We start from the raw sequence: 19,991 nt of genomic DNA, 5'->3' as shown, positions 1-19,991 counted from the left end.
ACGGACCCCCGCCGAGATGCAGAGAGTCCGAAGGGAATTGCTCATTCGTCCCCTCTGATAGGGGATAAGCTCCCATTGAAGGGGCCGAAGATGGAGTCTGGCCCACGGGACAATCCCTATGCAAGAGACCATCTTGCCTAATAACTGCGACAGAGAGAGGATGGAAACGGAGCGCTTTGTGCGAACGCTCTCCGCCAGCCGACGAAGGCTGACCTGCCTCTCCTGAGACAGACGCACCTCCCCCAACTTGGAATCTATGACTGTCCCCAGATGCAGAATGTGAGTGGAGGGAGTGAGATGGCTCTTTTCGAAGTTTACCGAGAACCCCAGGGCCTGGAGGCTTCGAATGGTAATCCGAAGATCTGAAACGGCCTGAGACAGGGTGCCCGCCTGAAGCAAGACATCGTCTAAATAACATTGGAGGCGGACCGGGACCGATCTCAGATGGGCCGCCAGAGCAGCCAGGACCTTTGTGAAGGTCCTCGGGGCCGAGGCCAGGCCGAAGGGAAGAGCCCTGTACTGGTAATGGTGGGGCCCGTGGGAGAACCTCAAGAACCGGCGATGAGCGGGCAGGATGGGAATGTGAAGATAGGCCTCCGTGAGATCCACGGAGGCCAGGAAATCGCCTTTCCTGATGCCCTGAAGGATGGACTTGAGCGATGACATTTTGAACCACCTGTAGACCAGAAACCTGTTCAGGCGCTTGAGGTCTAGAATTGCTCTCCAACCCCCCATGCTCTTCGGGACCACGAAGAGATTTGAGTAGTGGCCCCGGCCCCGTTCCCCTGCGGGAACCGCCTCCACCGCTTGGATTTCGAGGAGGTGGGCGATCGCCTGACTCATCAGGCGGTGGCACTCTCGACTCCGGGATGGAGGGAACGACCGAAAGAGATTTGGAGGAGTGGAGAGAAATTCAGGTCCCCTGTTAGGCCCATTTCAGAAAGGTCTCTACTTAGAGGTTTTAGCCCGGCTTCTTCATGCAGCTCCCCTGGTAGGTCGCGGGCCTTCTCCAGGAGGGGGCGTTCTCCATCCCCCATAGATGATCCTCTGGAGGGCACGTCCAGAGGCCCCTCTTCCCCCCAAAGGTTGGCCCCTCAGGGCCCTGCTTCTACTTATGGGGATGTGGAGGATCTGGATAATCTCCCTGAAGGGATTAAGAGGCTTATTTCTGCAGCCATCACTCGGGGTATTGCCCGGCGGGACAAAGGCTCTCTTTACTCTAGGCATGGGGGGCTGAACAGGGCTCAGTTTCGGGCTTCCTCCCCTTCCATGATCAGTGAGACTTCCTTCCTGGGGGGGGGGAGTTACCCCAGGAGATGGGATTCTCAGATGATGAGAATACCACTGTTTCGGAGGAACCTTCTTCTAAGGTCCTATTTATGCCCGCCTTGTTTAAAGTTCTCTTGGATAAGGTGAGGCACACCACCAAGGTCGGAACTGGGGATCCTTCTGTGCCCCCCCCCAAGGGATCCCGACATGGTCATGTTCTCTGCCACGGCCACCAACAAGGAAGAGATCCCTGCCCCTCCCTTGTTCCTAGAGGTTCTGACCGACCAGTGGGCTAAACCTTCTAATTTCTCTTCTCCAGGCAATACCGACCGTCGGCATTATAACATGGAGCAAACCTTTGCTCAGGCCATTCAGCTCCCGACGGTTGACATCCCTGTGGCCGCATTGGTGTCCTCCTCCCCGGTGGTGTCGGGCGATGCGGCAGATAAGTTGAAGCCGGAGGATAAGCGTGCAGAGCTTACTTTGTGGAAGAACTTCAACGCCACAGCGTGGGCCATTAAGGCGGCGGCTTCAGCTTCGTACTTTAATCGTGCCACGGTCATGTGGCTCAAGAAGCTGCAGGCACGCATTCCCATACAGGAAGACCGGATCCATCAGGATCTGGTCAAGATTCTGGCAGCGTGTCAGTTCTCAGCTGACGCGACCTTGGATACGGTCAAGTTTGTTTCTAGCGCCCTGGCCACCTCGGTCACCTCCCGTAGGCTCCTATGGTTGCGCCATTGGCAAATGGACAACAAAGCGAAATGGGATTTGGCGGCTGCCCCCTTCAAAGGGCCCGATCTCTTTGGGGAGGCCCTTACTCGCATCCTCGTGGAGGATAAGGACAAAAAGAAGGTCCTCCCCTCCACGGCTAAGAAGGCCGAGAGCAAGTCACGTCCCTTCCGTAGGCAACGGTATAGGGCCCCTAGCTTCGGCTATAACCAGCGCTTCTCTTCTTTCTCTTCTGACAGGCAGTTCTTGGGGCAGCCCTTCCAGGACAGGAGCCGATTCCAGGGCCAGGCTCGGCGGCCCTTTCGGGGGGGAGGCGGCCGTTCCTTCCGCAGGGGGAAGTGACTCGAACCCGAGTCCCCCCTAGGGGAACGGGGCCTGGGCCACTACTCAAATCTCTTCGTGGTCCCGAAGAGCACGGGGGGTTGGAGAGCAATTCTAGACCTCAAGCGCCTGAACAGGTTTCTGGTCTACAGGCGGTTCAAAATGTCATCGCTCAAGTCCATCCTTCAGGGCATCAGAAAAGGCGATTTCCTGGCCTCCGTGGATTTCACGGAGGCCTATCTTCACATTCCCATCCTGCCCGCTCATCGCCGGTTCTTGAGGTTCTCCCACGGGCCCCTCCATTACCAGTACAGGGCTCTTCCCTTCGGCCTGGCCTCGGCCCCGAGGACCTTCACAAAGGTCCTGGCTGCTCTGGCGGCCCATCTGAGATCGGTCCCGGTCCGCCTCCAATGTTATTTAGACGATGTCTTGCTTCAGGCGGGCACCCTGTCTCAGGCCGTTTCAGATCTTCGGATTACCATTCGAAGCCTCCAGGCCCTGGGGTTCTCGGTAAACTTCGAAAAGAGCCATCTCACTCCCTCCACTCACATTCTGCATCTGGGGACAGTCATAGATTCCAAGTTGGGGGAGGTGCGTCTGTCTCAGGAGAGGCAGGTCAGCCTTCGTCGGCTGGCGGAGAGCGTTCGCACAAAGCGCTCCGTTTCCATCCTCTCTCTGTCGCAGTTATTAGGCAAGATGGTCTCTTGCATAGGGATTGTCCCGTGGGCCAGACTCCATCTTCGGCCCCTTCAATGGGAGCTTATCCCCTATCAGAGGGGACGAATGAGCAATTCCCTTCGGACTCTCCGCATCTTGGCGGGGGTCTGTGCATCCCTGGTGTGGTGGCTCTCCCCGGCCATCCAGCGGGGGTGTCTGTTCTGGGAGCCGAGCAGGGTGACCGTCACCACGGACGCGAGTCTGTTCGGGTGGGGGGCCCTGGTGGGCTCTCGGATGGCTCAGGGCAGATGGACGGCCTCGGACCTCCGTCACAACATCAATTGGCTGGAACTGAAGGCCGCGCGTCTGGCCCTGAGTCACTTTCGCTCCTCGGTGGAAGGGAGCCACGTTCTCCTCCTGACGGACAATGTGGCCACCAAGGCGCACATCAATCGTCAGGGCGGGACCCACTCGAGAGCCCTCTGGCTGGAGGCTCTGTGATTGGGGTCGTGGGCGGAGAAACACTTACAGTCTCTGGTGGCGGAGCACATCTCGGGACTCTCCAACGTCCAGGCGGACTGGCTCAGTCGAGCAACTCTGGACAACGGCGAGTGGCAACTCCACCTGTCGCTGTTCCGGGAGATCTGTCGTCGGTTCGGGTCCCCCTGGGTGGACCTGTTTGCGTCTCCCGAGAACACACAACTCCCGCGTTTCTGCACTCGTTTCCAATCCAGCTCGGCGGAGGGCACGGATGCCCTCAGGAGCCGGTGGCCCCCGGGCCTTCTCTATGCCTTTCCCTCCATTCCACTCATCCCAGGGACCATCAGGAAGGTGGTGACGGAAGGGGCCTGTTTCTTGTTTTTCAGTTGTACCGTTCATGTTCGAGAATCTGGGCCAGCAATGGACAGGCACCGGTATTTATAGATTTCCTCTCAGCCTTGGACCAATCAGGCTGTGATAAAACCCATGTGTGACCATTCCCTCCTCCCATCAGAAAATAGACGTTCAGGTAAGACCAATGTCCTATCTCTTTATATTTCAACTCTAACTCTTTCAGTCTTAAAGATTTAGTGAGGAGAAATCCAAAAATTCTTTAAAGAGGAAAAAAAATGCTTGCACAATTGCACTCATGGAGACATGTATATATTATGCACAACACACAGAGAAACAAACTGAGAGAGAGAGAGCGCATCCCTCCTTCCTTCAGCCCAACACTCTCGCTGGCATCTTGGCCAGACGAGAGGGACTGCAGAGGGTCTCCTTGAGTCTAGGGCAGCGAGTCATTCGATGGGAAAGTTGCCTCTTGGAAGGAATGACACGGATTGGCTTCCACTTTCGATCTGCCGTCCAAAGACCGAACAGAGAAGCAAAGAGGCAGGAGAGACGAAGCAGGAGAGATGAAGCGGGAGCCAATCCGGGTCATTCCTTCCAAGAGGCAACTTTCCCATTGAATGACTTGCTGCCCTAGGCTCGAGGAGACCCTCTGCAGTCCCTCTCATCTGGCCGGGATGCCAGCAAGAGTGTTGGGCTGAAGGAAGGAGGGATACTCTCTCTCTCTCTCTCTCTCTCTCTCTCTCTCCCTCTCCCTCTCCCTCTCCCTCTCCCTCTCCCTCTCCCCCTCCCTCCCTCCCTCCCTCCCTCTCTGGCAAATCTGAGCAGCCGCTGCTGGGAGCCCATCTCCCAACCCCCACACACCTTCTCTGAGCTACTTACTTTCTGCCTTGTGGACCTAGAACTGATTGCTGTCTCCAGGCTGGCTCTCCTCTCCTATTATGGTGGAAGGCGTCTCACAAAAACCACTACGCGGCAGTTGGAAACTGCTGCACGGTGTTTTGTTGCCATGTGTGCGGCCGTGTGGCGGCGCAGCTTAGAGGGAACAGTGGAATAAACATACATTCCCATGGCTATATTCCATTAGACATTAAAGAGAAACATCCTACATGGCCATCATAAACATTCCTCCAAAAGGTGAGGGGATTTCAAGGCATTTTGGTGCCAGGAAACCAGTTGTAAAATATCAGTTGTCACAGGCACTGCTAATAAATCGACTCCAAGCCCCGCTCCTCCCAATTGAATGGCAGTATCACTTTTAGGGATCTGACACTATCTTTCATTGTGTATTATTTAGTTCTCAGCTACTAGCATGGAATCATTTGCATACAAAATATAGATATATCTGATGTCTCCAACTATCACTGCTAATGTCACACAAGTATTTCCCTAATTATCCACGAATATATTAAACAACCAATAACATGTTTATTATATTATTTACAATCAATTTGTGCATGTTTTATTCTATTTTATGGTATATATTGTACACCATAATATACAGACACTTTCATATTTGCCAGCTGAGCTTCAAATCCATAGTAATCAAAATATTCCACAATTCAAGCCTATTCATTTTATTATGCATTTTGTTTAAATCAATAAATGTATAATGCAAATTCTTGTTCACATTCATATATTTCACTATCACTTGCCAAAGAACAAAAACCTGGTCTGCATTCATCCTGCCCTGCTAATGCACTTCCCAAATGTTCCTCATTATTCCTTTTATGGACTTTCCATCAAATTTCTGTCAAACATGTTTTTAGGCACACACGCTGATTCTACTTTTTGACAATCAATTTTAGTTACTGCTCATCAGTTCACAAACACAAACTTCATATATATGTTAAACAACATTAATATCCATTGCAAATCAAACTAATCCATAGTTCAACATTGTTCTATTTATAACATTTGTAACCTTACCATTTCTAATATTGTCAGGGTCTTTTAAAATCAATTTTCTTCATTTTTATAGCATTCATTTCAATCCCTCACTTCAATCATAATTTTCATGAAAGAAACCTGTATATTTTCTAACATTCCTTCAATTCATTCATCCCAAATAATTTTATCACATTTATTATTAATTCTACCCTATTCTGGGGGCTTCTTATATAACTTTCTTCACCTACTTCCCAAATAATATTTCTTCTCATCAAAAATGGTTATGCATTTTCTCTGCTACATTTATTTTTGTTCTTGTTTTCTTTGATTGCATTCATTCTTTGAAACTATTTTCCTCTCTGCATATCAGATAATGCCTTTCATTTTAAGTTTTTACAGCACTCAATATATTTTGTTTAATTCTTTAATTCAAGGCCTTTTCTATTTCATCATTTCACTATTCTATTAAACATCCTTTTTCATTCTTCAGGTTATATATTTCCACTCATTTCTGTGGCACTCTGTAATATAATTGTTTTCACTTTGATTCCAAGTATCTTCTACATTTTCTTTCCTTAAGGTTATTTTCCATACATTCTGTTGAAATAGTTGTATACCCTTTCATATTTCCATTCATTCAGAATTCTTATTTATGTTTCTGGACTTATTCTTTTTTCTTTCATGTCATTTTAATTTTATTACATTTCCATTTCCTCCCCCAACCGAGAATTGATTGCATCAAAAAATGTTTCAAATTCAGAACTTTTCACTGTATTTTTCACTAAGTCTTCCACAATAAACAAATCAACCAAACCAATTATGCTTTTAGTTTTATATTAATTTCTTTACCACTAGACTATATGAATAGAATTGTCCTTAAAATATATTCAAAACAAATAGATTTTGTTTTAAGCAGATACCCCCTAATTATTCTCATTTATTCTTTGGTTTCGAAATGGCCTACTTTTTTTTTTTACATTCATAGGATACTTTTTTCCCACCATGTATATGTATACATTCAAACTACACTGATGTTTCTCTATGTCATACGTGTGTTTATGTGAGTATATGCATAATGGTTATCTTTTGCAAGCTGAATGCAACAAACTTTCATTTTAATATGTTGATTAGTGACATTTAAAGTGACAAAGTTCTAATCCAGGGGTGTCAAACTGGATTTCTTCAAAGGCCTGATCAGCATTCTAGTGCTTCTCTGCGGGCTGGCGGGGGTGGTGGAAGATGGATTGAGATTGAGATTGAGATTTGTTTTATTTATATGCCGCCCTTTTCCAGGAGGGACTCAGGGAGGCGAACAACTCAAAGGGGAAAAGGGAACATAGAACACAATACAAGTAGTTAAAATAGCCAAGAATCACACAGTCACACAGGTCGAGAGGGGAGGGGAACTCGTCAACCCCAGGCCTGCCGGCACAGCCAGGTTTTGACGGCTTTTCGGAAGGCCTGGAGAGAGGTGAGGGTCCGAATCTCTGCGGGGAGTTCGTTCCAAAGGGCCGGAGCTGCCACAGAGAAGGACCTCCCCCGGGTAGTAGCCAGATGGCATTGGCTGGTAGACGGAACCCGGAGGAGGCCGACCCTGTGTGATCTAATGGGTCTTTGGGAGGTAATTGGCAGCAGGCAGTCTCTCAAGTACCCAGGTCCAATACCATGAAGGGCTTTATAAGTTACGACTAGCACTTTGAAGCATATCCGGAGTCCGATCGGTAGCCAGTGCAGCTCGCGGAGGATAGGTGTAACGTGGGTGTATTGAGGTGCACCCACAATCGCTCGCGCGGCTGCATTCTGGATGAGTTGAAGTCTCCGAATACTCTTCAAGGGCTGCCCCATGTAGAGCGCATTGCAGTAGTCCAGTCTTGAGGTCACGAGGGCATGAGTGACTGTTGCGAGTGCCTCCCGGTTCAGGTAGGGACGCAACTGGTGCACCAGGCGAACCTGGGCAAATGCCCCCCTGGTCACAGCCGACAAATGACGTTCTAAGGCCAGCTGTGGGTCCAGGAGGACTCCCAAGTTGCGAGCCCTGTCTGAGGGGCGTAAATTTTCACCCCCCCCAGCCTGAGTGATGGAATACTAACCAAATTCTTGGGAGGGAAACACAACAGCCACTCGGTCTTGTCTGGATTGAGCACAAGCTTGTTAACCCCCATCCAGACCCTGACAGCCTCCAGGCACTGGCACATCATGTCAACCGCTTCACTGAGTTGGAACGGGGTGGACAGATACAACTGAGTATCGTCGGCGTATTGATGGTATTTTATCCCGTGCCGTCGAATGATCTCACCCAGTGGCTTCATGTAGATATTAAACAGGAGGGGGAATAGGACCGAACCCTGAGGAACCCCATATTTCAGGGGCCTAGGGGTCGACCTCTGCCCCCCGACCAACACCGACTGCGACCTGTCCGAGAGGTAGGAGGAGAACCACCGAAAAACAGTGCCTCCCACCCCCACCTCTCGTAACTGTCGCAGCAGGATACCATGGTCGATGGTATTGAAGGCCGCTGAGAGGTCAAGGAGCACTAGGATAGAGGAATGTCCTCTATCCCTGGCTCTCCAGAGATCATCAGTCAGTGCGACCAAAGCGGTTTCCGTGCTGTAGCCAGGCCTGAATCCAGACTGAAAGGAGTCCAGATAATTGGCTTCATCCAAGGACCGTCGGAGTTGAGAGGCTACCACTTTCTCAACAACCTTCCCAATGAAGGGGAGGTTGGAGACTGGACGGTAGTTGTTCAAACTGGCTGGATCCAGCGATGGCTTCTTCAGGAGGGGTCTCACCACCGCTATCTTCAATGCTGGTGGGAAGAAGCCCTCCCGAAGAGAAGCATTCACCATCGCCTGGATCCAGCTCCGCATCACCTCCTTGCTGTTCGCGACCAGCCAGGAGGGGCACGGGTCCAGTACACACGTGGCAGCACTCACCGCTCCCATGGCCTTTTCCACTTCATCAGGAGCAACAGGTTGAAAGTCAGTCCAAAGATGTCGTTCAAGACCTTCCCCCGGTACCTCGGCTGGCTCTGCGCAATTGGAGTCCAGGTCCATCCGAAGCCGAGCAACTTTGTCCACGAGGAACTGGACATATTCCTCTGCTCTACCTTGTAAGGGGTTATCCGCAACCCTCGTATTTAGGAGGGAGCGGGTCACCCTAAACAAGGCGGCAGGGTGTGACTCAGCGGACGCTATCAGAGCGGCAATGTAGTTGTTCTTGGCTGTCCGTATTGCCGATAGATATGCTCCGATGCAAGCTTTTAATAGTGCTCGGTCTGACTCGGATTTACTGGCCCTCCAGCGGCGCTCTAGGCGTCTCTTTTGGCGCTTCACCTCCTGGAGGTCCTCGGTAAACCAAGGGGCCCTCCTGGATCCACTGCCGCGGATCGGCCGTAAAGGCGCAATCCGGTGGAGAGCCTCAGACGCTACCGAGTTCCAAGTGGCAACTAAGGTCTCCACCGGACTGCGGGCGAGAGTATCAGGCATAACGCCAAGCGCCGTCTGGAAACCCTGGGGATCCATAAGACGCCTGGGGTGGAACCACCTAATCGATTCCTCCTCCCTACAGCGGGGGATTGGCCTCCGAAAGTCGAGCCTCAGTAGGAAGTGGTCCGACCATGATACCTCCTGCAGAACACTGACGGCCAAAAGAGGGTGCGGGGGCCCCACGAGTGGCCCCCTCTGCTCCAGTTTTGGCCTGAATGGCCTCCTGTAGCACTTTACCAGCCAAAATGGGGCACAGGGGTCCCCTTGAAGCCCCCCATGGCCCATTTTTAGTTTCTCGAACCTCCAGCAGCACTGCTGGCCAAAAATGGGCCACACAGAGGCCTCCACACGGCCCATTTTTGGCCAGCAGAGTGCTGTAGGAGACTGGAGAGGCTGAAAAAGGGTCACTGGGGGCTGCACACAGCCCATTTTGACCGACAGAGTCACCTGCGGGTCTTGAGTCTAGTCCCGGGATGGCAAACCCATGGCACGTGTGCCACAGGTGGCACGTGGAGTCATTTGTCAGGGCATGCGAGGAGTTGCCCTGTCAGCTGGTCAACGGGCATGTGCATGCTGTCCAGCTGTCCAGCCTTTTTTAAAGATATTTTTCATCTTCCCCAGGCTCCAGAGGCTTTATAGGAGCCTTGGGAGGATGAAAAAAGCCTCCCCCGCCCCTCCCCTGGGAGCTGTGGAGGGCAAAAATGAGTTAAAAATGGGCCGTGTTTTGCTTGTTTTTGGCCCCTCACCCCCCCCCCCCGGAGCACTCTACAAGCCTCCTAAAGGCTATTCTTGCCCTTTTTTGGAAAAAAAATGAGCCTGTTTTTGTGAAAAATGCGTCATTTTGGGGAGGTCTGCAGAGTCAAAAACTTTTTTAAAAAAATTGCCTCTTCAAAATCTTGGTGCGTCTTATACTCCAGTGCGTCTTATACTCAGAAAAATACGGTAATCAACTTCACAATATCAGATTTTCTTTAATCAGCTCTGTTATGTTCTTTCTCAGTTTTACCAATACATGACATACCTATTTTTCTTTAATTTGTTTTGTTAATTCATGTACATCTCCATTTATTTTTCTTACATTCCAGGTTGCATTCTACTGTAAGTTGTCATCATCACAAGATGGGCCCACAGGTATTGACCAACACTATCCATACTTTGATGCTTTCCTGTAATGCTTTTTTAGTAAGATGGAGAAGGTGTAGACTTGGTTACTTTCCTTCATTCTCTGCCAATTATAAGAACAGTATTGATCAGTTTTGGCATATTTTGGACAGAATGCCAGGAGCACAACCAAAACCCTAAACATACAGACACAAATTCATGTATATATAATTTTACTTGGCAAACTAACACACTGTATTCTTTGCATTCCACCAACTAGAAAATAGTTTATTAGTGCTCTAAGGAATATACCAAAGTTGCACTTATCATAACTGCTTTTTAGTGGTTTTATAATACTGTAGATCTACAGTAATAGTACTGTTAGAAGACATATTCATCTGGTTCAGTTCCAAGTGGGGAGAAAGACACTGGAAACATGGAGGCTGATTGGAAAGGTGGTTTAATGGTGATTCTGAGAAGCTTGCCACATGGAGTGGAGAGAGAGGGTTATTTATACCCTCTCTTGGGCCTTGCCCTTGAGCTTGTGGCAAGGGTATATATTCTATTGGTTGCTGTCAGACTCCCATGGGGCTATGCAGGGGTCATAGCCGATTTTGTAGGTTATCTGAGTCAAGCTTGGCTGAAGCTTGGGTTGATGCAATGACATTGTTGTGCAGTTTCTATTGTGGCTTTGCCCTGAAGGATAATCCCATCATCCTGGAGCTGAAGGTCTTTTGTTTTGTAGATAGGCTGGCCCAGTCTTTCTTAAAGGGCATCAAATATCTGCTGGGGGCAGGGTGCTGAAGCTTCTGTCTCACTTAAGATTTCCATTTCTCTTTTAGGGGAAATATAATATTCTGCCTTTTTAAATATTTCTCAAAATATTTCATTCTTCTAGGAGTGGTGACTTTCCTCAGTACCATAGTAGTGTGGTACAGTAGTCATTTCTTCACAACTGGAATAGTATAGATTTCATTGCATAATATAACATAATATAACATTGCATAATATAACATTATATACATTAGATTAATACAAATTTATAGTTGTACCAAATATATAGAATAAATTCCAGTGGTTTGTAGGATCCTATAAATTAAACCTTACTGATATGATATAGAATCTCCAAGGAAAGCAGTATTCACACACACACACAAGATACTTGAAAAGTTGTTTTAAGGTGTCTAACCGAAATAAGTCAATAAGTTGTTATAACTGTCTTATTCATTTTGAGACAGTTTATAGTAAGGAAGAAGACCTCTATATTCCATTTGGCATTGATATGTCTTTGAGCGCAATATAATTTTTATAGTTAACAATTACAGGTTTCGGGCAATGAATGGTAAGGGAATCTCAAAGGCTTTTTAAAAGGTTGAGTCAAAAGAATTGGGTCAAAAGATTTAATTCAATGCTGACCAAATTCCATAAGATGAAATTTAGGTCATATAGTCCTAATTTCTCCTACCCCTGTATATATCCACATAATTTATTTGGATGATCTAAGAGAGTACAGAACTGAGGAAATCATGGGGACAAATGTAGCTTTTCTGGAAATTTTGAAAGCAAAAGGAAAAAAGCCCAACCCAATTAAACTAATGTGAAATTTCTTTGATATTTGAAGAGTATAACGTGTATTACTTGGCATGCCACAAAACCATAGTGTTTTGCATATCAGCAATTAATAGTGCGGCTCATTCATTAATTTAGAAACTCTGGTTGGATCAGTGATTTTACCACAGAACACTCCATTTATGAGAATTCAACTATAATTTACGTAGGTTATAAAAATATACCAATGTAGATAAATCATAGTATGATATACTGAATTAAAAATTCTAATATTTCAGTTTTATTGGTTCTCAAGGGCACTTTCATAGATAAAGAAGGAAGAATTTCTTTCCATTTACTCTGTCTTGAGTAATCATTGCTGTGTCTCTAATCTGCAGTTTCCTCATTTGCACTCCTAATCTATTGAGGTGAAGTCAGACCGCAATAAAACAAGCAGAGATCCCTAATCTTTACTAAATTGAACAAGAGAGGCCACAATTATCTTTTTGTGTATACTGTATGTGAATGCGACATTTTTTCTGGGAGGAAGAAATGAATCTTACAAATGCTGCTTGTTCTCATCAAGGGACTTTTAATGAATTTACATTAAAAGCGGTTTACAGAGTCAGCATATCGCCCCCACAATCTGGGTCCTCATTTTACCCACCTCGGAAGGATGGAAGGCTGAGTCAACCCTGAGCCAGTGAGATTTGAACCGCTGAACTGCAGATAGCAGTCAGCTGAAGTGGCCTGCAGTACTGCACTCTACCCACTGCACCACTAGATCAGTTTCATTATCATCAAAGAAAATATTTTGAAATCTGTTTTATACTTCTGACTTTTTTTTGGATTGCATTCAAATTCAGTTGGCAATGTTCCATTAAAATTAATATGGCATTGTAATCCAGATTTAACTTCTGTCAATTTAGATAAGAAAAATATTAATAAATATTGGGTCTCCAACTTGGAAGCTTGATTTAATTTGTCAGAAAATGATGACTGAAAATAAAACAGAAGACAAAAGATTTAACACCTATAGACCTATACAAGTCGAGTAGAATCTGGGGGCAAGTGATGTACACTACTAAGTTTGGAATTGTTCATGCTATTTTTAAAGAGGCTTCTTATATTCCATAACCCACCTATGGTGATTGCTTATTTATTTATTTTCCCTTTGCAAATAAGATCATACTGCAAATATTTCCCTGTGCAAGTGAAGTAAATTCAATTTTCTTGCAATTTATGAAGTACTATTTAGTGAGACATGTTGATGGGTGGTCATCCATATTTTGTTGTCTTTTTGATTTAACTGCCCAGTTTTCTTCTCTGTTATACTTGCTGCTACTATGCCTTAAAAATTCTCTGCAACGAGGTACAAGGCCTCATGGACTGGCTAAACATTGGCTGTAGCTTCCTAGTAACTCACAGTATTTTGTTTTCTGTCCATTAGTCACTTTGAAGGTCCTAAGAATAGAAAGCAGGGTATAAGTCTGAACCAAACATTTAAACAGATATCACATTGGTATAGGCCACGGGTGTCAAACTTGGGTGTCACATTGCCATCATGTGATGTTTTGTGATGTTTTTGCCCTTTGTGGGGCTGAGGTGGACGTGGCCAGCATGTGACATATCTGGGCTGCAGTGACACCCCTGGTATAGACTATAGAATCTTGTGGTGAGAAAATGGTTCCAATGACAATAATGAACTAATAGCATATTACATGTGGCATGTTAGTATATAGCTAAACACGCTATTTCAGTAATATTTTTCTTATAACTGAAGTCTGTCTGTCTCTCTCTCTCTTTCTCTCTCTTTCTCTCTCTTTCTCTCTTGCTGTTGGTTTAAAGCCTTGTAGAGTTATCAATATTGGCAAACAATTTTGTGTAAACAGGAAACATAGAATGTCCTACAAAGTAACAGATGAAAAATAAAGACTCAAACTCTGATTATAATTTGTGTCTACTTCTTGCTGTGAATTTGCTGAGTCAAACTCATTTACAGAAGAAAAACTGTACATTAGTTCAGCAGTTTTTCTTTATACTCACAGTAACACATGGCATATTGGTAACATTAATAATTCCAGTATTGAATATCTAATTGGGTTATTGGAATGAATACTTTAGTCTGCAGACATTGCTCTCTGTACTGCTCAGCTTTGCTTTTACACCTGTCAGCAAATTCTTTTGAGAAGATCAGGTAACAATACTACTATGCTTTCCTTTTTAATTTAGGACCCTGTAAAACCTTTTGATCTTGCAGTCTGAGTGAATTGAACAAATGTTTGCCAAAGAGAAGCCATAATTCAGCTTCAGGTGGTTTACTGGATCATACATACATCATTAAATTTAAATTGGTTAAATAATATGCTCCCCTTCTCTTTATTAAGTATATGTGATGGTTAATTTTCATATGATACAAATAACATGACATTATAAAACATTTAAATAATCTTGTTGGAAAAATATTAAATAGTAGAGTATAAACAGACACATTGGGGTATTTAAAATATGATATTAAAAGCTACCATATTTTTCCGAGTATAAGAACTACTCCCCCGCCCCCCCCAAAGAGGCTGAAAATTCGGGTGCGTCTTATACTCTGAATGTGTAGCTTTTTCAAAGCTTTTTTTCCAGCCCTAATTCAGCCTTTTTCAGCGCTACTCTGAATGTGTAGCTTTTTCAAAGCTTTTTTTTTCCAGCCCTTTTTCAGCCTTTTTCAGCACTAACGAATGAAGCAATCTTCTGTGCCTGCTTTTCTCATTGCTGCTCCCTCCCACGTTAGCACTTCAGGGCTGAAAAAAAGCTACTAAAGCACACCTGATCTTCCGAGGGAGCAGCAATGAGAAAAGCAGGCAAAGCACAGAAGATCACTTTACACATTATCACCTCATTAGGGCTGAAAAAAAGCTTCAAATATTTTTACTGCAGCATACTCACCTCTTTGGATGCCGGTACATCTAAGTGAGGCTTGAAAGAGTAGAGACTTCAAAAACTCAAGGAATGGAAAAACTACTTTTTTTCAATGCAACACATTCTTTTGTAAATTGTGGCTCTGTTCTTTGAATTTTCTCATTTAAGTATGCCCTTCAACTTTTCTGTGGAGCAGATAATTTGCTAGTATTACTGCTCCAAGTTTCCAGAATAGAAATAGCATCGATCATGCTGGTTGATGATCTCAGATAGAGTTTAGATAGGAAGGGATACTCCTTTCTGATCCACATAGACTTCTCACTTGCCCTCAATAATGATTGTTTGTAAAGATTGTAAGTGATTGTTAACCAGTGTAGCCTTACTTGGAATACATAGTCCGGGGGATAAAAAGTGTGCACACTTAAAACCAAAAAACTTATATGCTGAAGCTGACCAGAGTAAGGACGCTGGTAGGCAGAATCCCTCCCCCCCATTTTCCTCCCCAAAAACTAAGATGCGTCTTATACTCCAGTGCATCTTATACTCCAAAAATACGTTAATCTTCAATCCATATACATATGAATGATTTTATAGAAACTGGATAGATCTCTGTGTGTGTATATGACAGAGAGAGTGGGAGGAAGGGAAGAGGGAGAGGGAGAGAAGTTGGATAAGGACTGATGTATCAATAAAGCCATATTTAAAAAGGAAAATGCACCAATTACAGAGTAGTAACTATGAGATTTCACTTACCATTCAATAGTGTGTTCATTTCTATTATCGCCAGTATTAATTAGATGACCAATCTCATGGCTGTCACCAGAGTTTTACTACATCATTTCTAAAAGTCTTACATTTTTAGATTACACTATTTTATGAAAGGCCATATGGTAAGACAAAAATATAAATGGCCACAATTTTAGTCCTGAAAATAGGAATTTCCTTGAAATTAAAAGTCTAATATACTATAAATCCTATTCATAAATATTTTGATACCTACTGAATATATCTGGAGAAAGGAAGAACAACAATTCAACTGGTGAATTTTTACAAGAAACATGAAAATGTTTGTGAATCTTCTTAAAATTGTTTGGCTTTTATGAGCAATGCCCCTTCCAGGGTAAGGATTTTTGTGGAATGCACATGTATCTATTGTAGGTATTAATTTATTTAATGATTGGAAGTTCATCAATCATACGACTGGGAGTCAATTCACATGTGTAATGGTGAACTAAAATTTGTTAGCTTCTGCAAATCTATATTGTAGTTATAAACTGGATGTATTATATGATCTAGAAACACAAATATAATCCAGAACATAATATTAACATCTCTTATCATAGCAGTACACATTACTAGCTGTTATCGCTGGAACTCCATCAGAATTTATATATTTATTTTTCTGGGATAATTTTAGCTCAGTAAATAAAATATTTATTTGGTTCAGTATATAGTACTGAAATAAGGTGAGAGAAAAGAAAAAAAGAAAGGAAAAAGGAAAAGAAAAAGGAACCAGCCCCAACCTCATCCTCTAACCAGCGACCCTATTCCCAGGGCTTTGACCATCCTCAAGATCGGCAGCCCTTTCGGGATGGAAATAGACAAAGCAACTTTTCCAGGTGGCCATTTTGTGGAGGCTCAGCTTCCTGCCCTTTCCGCCGCAACAAGTGACCACCAGCCAGTCCCTCCCATAGGCAAGTGCCTCCAACTATTCACCAGCTAATGGGAGTTGATCACAACAGGCGAGTGGATCCTCCAGACAGCGAGGCAGGGCCTCACCCTGGAGTTCACATCCTCACCCCCATCGCTTCATCCTCTTCCCTCCCCATCCTGCCTGACCAAGAGGGCCCTCATGGAGAGCGAAATTCATCTCGAGATTAGGGCCATAGAGCGGGTTCCCACAGGACAGGAAGGGAAGGGGTTTTACTCCATTCTGTTCTTAGTCCCCAAGAGCTTGGCGGATGGAGGGCGATATTGGACTTGAAGCAGCCCAACATCCACTTGGCCTACAAATACTTCAAGATGCAGACCCTCCAGTCAATTCTGCGCTGCATCAGACAGGGAGATCTCCTGACATCCATAGATCTGAAGGAGGAATATCTGCATGTTCCGGCCCAACAGTCTCAAAGAAGGTTCCTGGGATTCTGCTTCACAGGGCTTCATTATCAATACCAAGCCCTGTCATTTGGCCTGTCATCGGCCCCCAGGACTTTCACAAATTTACTGTTGGCGGTAGCATCTCTCTGGTTGCGACCCATCAGACTTCAATGCTACCTCGACAACATCCTGATACAGTTGTCAGGGCCTACGCAACCTCAAGATCATGATGCATACCTTCAGACCTATGGATTCTCCATCACCTCTCCCCCACCACCAGATTGCTCCATCTGGGGGCGGTGATAGATACCCTGACCTGCCAGGTTTCCCTCTCCCAGGATCACATCAACAGCATCAAGACCCTGACCCAGCAGGTCCAGACCTCTTGTGACAGTTGTTCTCTTGTCCCAACTACTCAGCAAGATGATCTCCTGCCTGAGCATCGTCCCCTGGGCGCGGCTGCACACGAGGAAGCTCCAGTGGTTCCTCCTTCCACTACAGAGAGCCAGTGCCAGCAACTCCCTAGCCACTTTTCGAGTGCCGCAGAAGGTTCTCAGATCTCTTCATTATTATTATTTTTTTTCAAATATATTTTATTCATTTTCACATTCCATTTTACAGTCACTTATATACTGGATATTTGCTATAAGAAAAGAAATAAAATAAAATAAAAAAGAAGACACAACTCATCATCATTCACAACCCCACCTGACACTTCCATCCTCCATACACCCCATCTTCCCCCTGCAACTTTCCTTTCCTCCCTCTAACACTCCCCTCCTACTTCCCTTTCCCCTCAAACCTTCCTTTCTCCCCTTGCTCCCAGCATTCCCCTTACGCCCTCCTTACATTCCCCTTACTCCTTCCTTACTCCTCCCTCTTCTTTCCCTCTACCTCTCCCCTTGGTGTGTTCCTTTATTCAACTGTTATTTATTAATATAATATGCTAAAAAATAAAATAAAATAAACCAAGGAAAAAAAATATAAAGAAAGAAAAGAAAAAAAAGAAAGAACAACCGTATACAAGTGCATTCTTTTTCTTATTGAAACTATATTAACACCCACCCACCCACCCCCCATAAATCCCCATCCCTAATCCCCCCGACTTCCCAGGGCCCACACCTGGCACTGCCCTCTGTCAAACCCCTTCTAAAGTATCTTATGATCGTATGAATTAAAAATAAAAGTAATATATAAAAAAATATATAGAAAGAAAATACAAATTATAAAAAGGAAAAGAAAAGAAAAAAAAAAGAAAAAAAGAAAAAAAGAACTCTTTGTATTAAGCTCAGCCCCCCATCTTTATTTATGTTTAAATAGTATAAATCATTCTATATGTATTTTATTCTCGTCTCTTGCTTCTTTGTTATTTACCCCAACCTCCTGTAGACTCTCCAGTTCATCTTCCTTAACCTTATATTCAGATAAACATTTATACAAATTTGTGCAGACATCAGTTTACAATCTAGCTCAAAATAATCTCACCAAACTTTCCCTTCTAGTAAAATTTAAGCAGCGTGGATCATTCCACATATTCAAATATTACTTTACACAAGAATCAGTTTGCATTCTATCTTAAAATAATCTCTTCATTATTGACATTCCCCGGCCATATTGAAGGGCAGCCTCTTCAAGGAGCTGAGCCATCTCACCATCATGATGGACACAAGTGTATTTAGGTGTGGCACCCACCTTCACGACCAGGTGGCGCAGGGCAGATGGTCCATGCAGGAGCTGTCACACAGCATCAACTGATTAGAGCTGAGGACCGTTCGCCTCACTCTATGCCACTTCAAGTTGGAGATCCAGCAGTGCCATGTCTTGATTCTTACAAAGTTGTGACAAAGTCACACATAAATCAACAGGGAGGCACCCAATCAAGATCACTCATGAAGGAGGCTGAGACCCTGGGGACGTGGGCAGAACTTCATCTAGGTTCAATCACAGCAGAGTACATTTCTGGGGTTGACAATGTTCAAGTGGACTGGCTGAGCCAGTCCACCATCAACCAATCGGAATGGAGGCTGCACCTGGACCTGTTCCACCAAATATCATTGCGGTTCGGCCTCCCAGTGGTCAACCTATTTGCCTGCCCGGAGAATGCCCACCCACCCAGATTTTCAAGGTTACTGACACCTCAGGCGGTGGGGGGGGGGGTCAATGCCCTTTGTTGCCAGTGGCCTCCAGGCCTCCTATATGCATTTCTACCTCTACCTCTCCTGCCCAGATTGATCAGGAAGATCATAGCAGAACAGCCGGACGTTATCCTATGGTTCCCCAATGGCCCAGGTGACCCTGGTTCGCTGACCTTGTCAGCCTCTCCATTGCCAAGCTCTGGAGACTTCCCAAGGATCAGGTCTCTCTCAGCCAGTGGGACTTCCTCTGTCTGGAACCTCAGTGGCTCCAGTTGGCCTCCTGGTGCTTGAGAGGGACCTCCTGAGATGAGATAACCTTTCTACCACGACTCCAGCGGCATGGGAAGTGAAGAAAACGGCAGCGGAGACGCGCGCAGCTCTTCGGAGCATAAGCCGCCCAGCCAGAAGATTCAAGAGGGGCGCCCTCATCTCCTGGCAAAGGTGCCATCTTGAAGCCATAAGGGACCACGTGTTCCAAGATGGCGGCGCCCAGAGGCAACAGGAGACTGGCAGGTCACAGGTACTGGCAACAGCCGGCAGTCCCACCAGGTTAGTGACCACCCCTCAGGCGGCCCAGAGAGGTAGGGGGAGGAAAGGCAGAGACAAAAAGAAGCACCTCCCCCCCCAGGGCAGAGCTGGAAGCAGGGGAGGGGTCACAAGCCTCCCAAGCCATCTAAATAGGAAAGGAGGAGGCATTAAAGACTGGAACAGATTTGCAAGAGGGCAATTGGCCTCAAATCCATCCCACGCCAGGGAAAGAAAAGAAAGGCTCCTGAAGGCCCTACAGCAGGTGGGACTGCAGGGGAGACAACCATTTGCAGGCAAGAATCCCCTTTGACACCCCTAGTCCTTGGGGTCTCCCTCAGAGGTGGCAATCCCCCTCCCCCATGCTGCCTCCCTGAGATCAGCCTGTGCCCCCCCCCAGGCAGGCAGGGCCCCCCAGCCAGCAAGCTCCCCAGGGGCCCCCAATTTTCAGACATAATGATGCAGGCATTCCAGCAACGCCTGACATTGC

General features: G+C 45.8%; 1 protein-coding gene across 2 annotated transcripts in view; it reads left to right on the top strand.

The window, feature by feature from the left end:
• TSPAN7 (tetraspanin 7) overlaps window positions 1-19,991 on the top strand; it is a 159,406-nt gene that overhangs the window by 12,394 nt on the left and 127,021 nt on the right. The window contains exon 1 of one of the 2 annotated variants that reach the window (XM_087721782.1): window positions 10,276-10,316. The exons of the other annotated variant lie outside the window; for it this stretch is intronic. Within the exon in view, the coding sequence (XP_087577908.1) occupies window positions 10,305-10,316 (12 nt within the window). The 5' untranslated portion in view covers window positions 10,276-10,304. Of the gene's footprint in view, window positions 1-10,275; window positions 10,317-19,991 lie in introns of those variants that run through there. 2 annotated transcript variants of the gene reach the window in all.

The sequence above is a fragment of the Thamnophis sirtalis genome, unplaced genomic scaffold, assembly GCF_051295495.1.
Source record: "Thamnophis sirtalis isolate CommonGarterSnake01/CBP01778 unplaced genomic scaffold, rThaSir2_p1.2 scaffold_8, whole genome shotgun sequence".
NCBI classification, from domain to species: domain Eukaryota; kingdom Metazoa; phylum Chordata; class Lepidosauria; order Squamata; family Natricidae; genus Thamnophis; species Thamnophis sirtalis.
Note: the sequence above shows the minus strand (reverse complement) of the source record. Positions and strands in the feature narration are given on the sequence as shown.